This window comes from Sinocyclocheilus anshuiensis, unplaced genomic scaffold (assembly GCF_001515605.1).
Source record: "Sinocyclocheilus anshuiensis isolate Anshui unplaced genomic scaffold, SAMN03320099.WGS_v1.1 scaffold225, whole genome shotgun sequence".
Lineage (NCBI taxonomy): Eukaryota > Metazoa > Chordata > Actinopteri > Cypriniformes > Cyprinidae > Sinocyclocheilus > Sinocyclocheilus anshuiensis.
In genome coordinates, this window is record NW_015539845.1 from 111,543 (window position 1) to 115,119 (window position 3,577).

General features: G+C 35.2%; 1 protein-coding gene and 1 long non-coding RNA gene across 3 annotated transcripts in view; one reads left to right on the plus strand and one right to left on the minus strand.

The window, feature by feature from the left end:
• Nucleotides 1-1,610, minus strand: part of LOC107684533 (uncharacterized) — a 5,649-nt gene extending 4,039 nt beyond the window's left edge. The window contains exon 1 of the long non-coding RNA XR_001633867.1: nucleotides 1,534-1,610. This is a non-coding gene — a long non-coding RNA (uncharacterized LOC107684533). The remainder of the gene's footprint in view (nucleotides 1-1,533) is intronic.
• cbx3b (chromobox homolog 3b) overlaps nucleotides 947-3,577 on the plus strand; it is a 4,314-nt gene continuing 1,683 nt past the window's right edge. Inside the window, exons 1-4 of one of the 2 annotated variants that reach the window (XM_016480806.1) lie at nucleotides 947-1,141; nucleotides 1,544-1,700; nucleotides 1,792-1,945; nucleotides 2,625-2,782. In XM_016480806.1, the coding sequence (XP_016336292.1) occupies nucleotides 1,561-1,700; nucleotides 1,792-1,945; nucleotides 2,625-2,782 (452 nt within the window). In that variant the 5' untranslated portion in view covers nucleotides 947-1,141; nucleotides 1,544-1,560. The remainder of the gene's footprint in view (nucleotides 1,142-1,543; nucleotides 1,701-1,791; nucleotides 1,946-2,624; nucleotides 2,783-3,577) is intronic. The other variant, XM_016480805.1, reaches the window with a different exon arrangement.

Below are 3,577 nucleotides of genomic sequence, written 5' to 3' on the forward strand. Positions count from 1 at the left end.
TTTTGAATTGTTTTTAGCTTTATTTTTTTGTTTTCATTCAATTGAAATGTTGCTGTATGCATTTGTCATTTTTATTTAATTTATTTTCTTTTCTTAAATGTGTGTATATATATATATAGTATTTATAGAGTTTTAGCTTTTAGTTTGAATTACTTTTTCTTATTTGTAAGTCGCTTTGGATAAAAGCGTCTGCTAAATGACTAAAAGTAAAGTAAAGAACTGGTTTGTCCATCATCCTTAAAACGTGGGTCTAAAGATCCACATTAATACTCCTTATAATAATTTAGGCTACAATAATTAGAGCTTAAACCAGACACTGTGCAGAGAATTTAAAGGATGATGATGATGATGATGATGATTAATAATAATTTTTTTTTTTTTTTACAATAAGAGTTTTACAATAAAAACAAGAGAAAATATACTTTTGGCCTAAAGGTGGTTTTTAATTCGAAACTAAAAATCGTTTAAGAATAATTTAATGGGTCTACCATTATTTGACACCGATAAACCTGGATCACTGAACTCGAGCTGTTTATCCGGGTTTATCCAGGAGATGCACAAAATGAGTGGCGCTTGCGCCCTCCGGTGTCCTTCAACAGTATTACATTTGTAACATCAACACAACATGCAAGCATTTTCCCTGTCTATCTTTCCTAAACCGAGACGCTAAAGAAGTTTCTATATACAATAAATCACTAACGGGTTGTTTTTATTATTACAAAAAGCTGCCGTCAAAAACGGCAAACAAAAAGGTTACCAACGTGAATGCAAATTATTACAAATAACGTATATTGTTAGCTACTAGCAATTCCGTACAGTGAAGGCTAACACATCCGAACGCGTTCTGCGCTAAAAACGTCTGTGTGCGCAGAGAAATTCAGCCGTGTCTTGCTCTCGGGATGCGCCTTTAAGGATTCCTCCTCTGGCTTTCCTGAACTGACCTCTTCCCTTTGAAACCACTTCCTCCCCTTCTCCCAATCGGCCATGTTTAATTTGACTCATTCATGAAAAGTTGTACACACAACAGTAAAGCCATGATCTCGAAAGCTAAATAGTAAGGATGCACCGCCGCGTTGTTTGTACAGACTGAGCATTAATCAGCAGCAGTGGGAATAAAGAATAGCGCGTGAGGCATCGGCAGGTGGGCACTTATCAAATTCACATCAGTGGCGTAGAAAGAATAGCATTTAATACAACAATCATTCATAACGTTAGCCTGCTCGGTCCGTGACTGAGAAAGTTTAGTTCGTGGGAAATGATACGTCATGCATAATTTCTCCGAATTCAGTGTAGAACGGTTTTTGGTTTTTTTTCAATGCATAATGTAAGTTTTGTATAATGTGATAGTTTTTGCTCTAAAAAGGCCCAGAATATCAAAGACTCTAAATCCTCGCACTGACTACTTTCCTTAAAAAGTCCTTTTATATACAATTCTCGCATGTTAACGTTTATAAACATGTCTAATGTAATAAACATTATTATATGTCTGCTAAAAATAACAAATGCTTCATATTATACTATGAAATACTGTACCTTTGTGTAGTGTTGTTCTAGGAAATCATGAGGAAAAAGCAGAATGTGAAAAACAGGAAGGCAGAAGAGACTACGGTTGTCCAAGAGTTTGCGGTGGAAAAAATCATCCGCAGAAGAGTCAACGATGGAAAAGTTGAATACTATCTCAAGTGGAAAGGCTTCACAGAGTGAGCGTCTGGAACAAATGTTGCCTGTGTGTCAGATATTTATATTATTAATATGTACCAGCATATGACATATCTGTCGTACTTTCCACAGTGTAGAGAATACCTGGGAGCCAGAGGACAACATGGACTGTCCTGAGCTGATAGAGGAGTTTCTCAGAAACCTCACTGTCTCAGGAGAGACGGAACAATCCCTAGACCATGAGGTCCAGTCCAAGCAAGAGTTAACTGAACTGGATGCCGATACGGTTAGTGTTTTTATATACTGTATATATGCTGTGCCATTCACTTTCACTTCTACAGGAATATTACTGCACTACAGTGTTTTAAAATAAGCATTTTATACCCCAAAAATACATCAATAAATTTAATTGTGTTAGGTAACAAACTGCCAAATACTTGCCTTAATATGACTAACTGTCAGTGCATTGTATAGAGCAGTGGTTCCCAACCCTGGTCCTGGAGGCACCCCAACACTGCATGTTTTGCATGTCTCCTTAATCAAACACACCTGATTCAGGTCATCAGCTCATTAGTAGAGACTCCAAGACCTGAAACTGGTGTGTGAGAGAAAGGAGACATGCAAAATGTGCAGGGTTGGGGTGCCTCCAGGACCAGGGTTGGGAACCACTGGTATAGAGCAATGGGGACCAATCATGCTTCTGCAAGACCAGTTTCCACAGAGTTTAGCCCTAATTAAACACACCTAAACCAGCTAATCAAGGTCTTCAGGTTTGTTGGAGAAGGTGGAGCTAAACTCTACAGAAGGCTGGTCCTCCAGGAGCAGGATCGTACACCATTGGTACAGAGTTTTAGTCCTGTACACCCTCTCCAAATCTGCAGGTTTATCGCTCTTGCTGTGTGATATATAATTTAGTCCTCTTGTCAGGCTTTATGATAGTTTAGTTGTGTCTGGAATTCATGCAGGCTCACCAGCAGCCTCAGGAGGAGCTCATTGAGAGGGGTAATGAAGACGTTGATGATCACAACGCTGAGATCCCAGCAGGCCAATCCAGCAGCCCAGAACCAGACGGCATCATCGGATGCACAGACCAACAAGGAGAGCTCATGTTCCTCATCAAGTGGTAATATTTCTACATTGGACCATATGTGGAGATTCTTGTTATTTTACACTGCTTTGTTTAGTTTGAATGCAGTAATGATAATCTTTATTATTAAATTCTGTGATCAATGCATAGGGTTTTTTTTTTTTTTCAGATGCATTGATACACACCTTAATGTTAACTTAGCTTTTATAGTCCACATCACAGGTGAGCTGTTTAAAATAGCAACAGCTGATTAATATAGCAGCACATTGTTGGCAGGTTCTGAAATTTCCACAATATCAGGGTTATTATAGTTCATTCAATCTAAAACCATAAAAACATAATTTTCTTTACTTGAAATAAAATAAACAATAACTGAAATAAAATATTTTTAAAAACTTAATTTTTTCATTTTAAGTTAGCTGCCAAAGCAACATTTGGCATTATCATTTAGTTTAACATGTAGTAAAATAACTAAAACTGAAATAAACAGTAATAAAAAACTATGTAGACCTATAAAAATTACAAAAACACAACAAAGTTACTAAAACTTTAAAACTAATAGGAAAACAGGATATACAAAAATAATTTAAATTATAAAATAAACTATAATAGTATCTCAATGACACTAAAATAATACTATTATTGTTATTTTAGTATTATTTATATACTATTAAAATTATTTGTTAATATTTTAAATTTGGTTTTATTTTTTATATCTTAATTTTCTTTTTATTATTTTGTGTTTTTGTCTTTTTTTTTAGATGTTTGGTTTTATTTTAAATATTTCTATTTGCTCTTCATTTATTATATATATATATATATATATATATA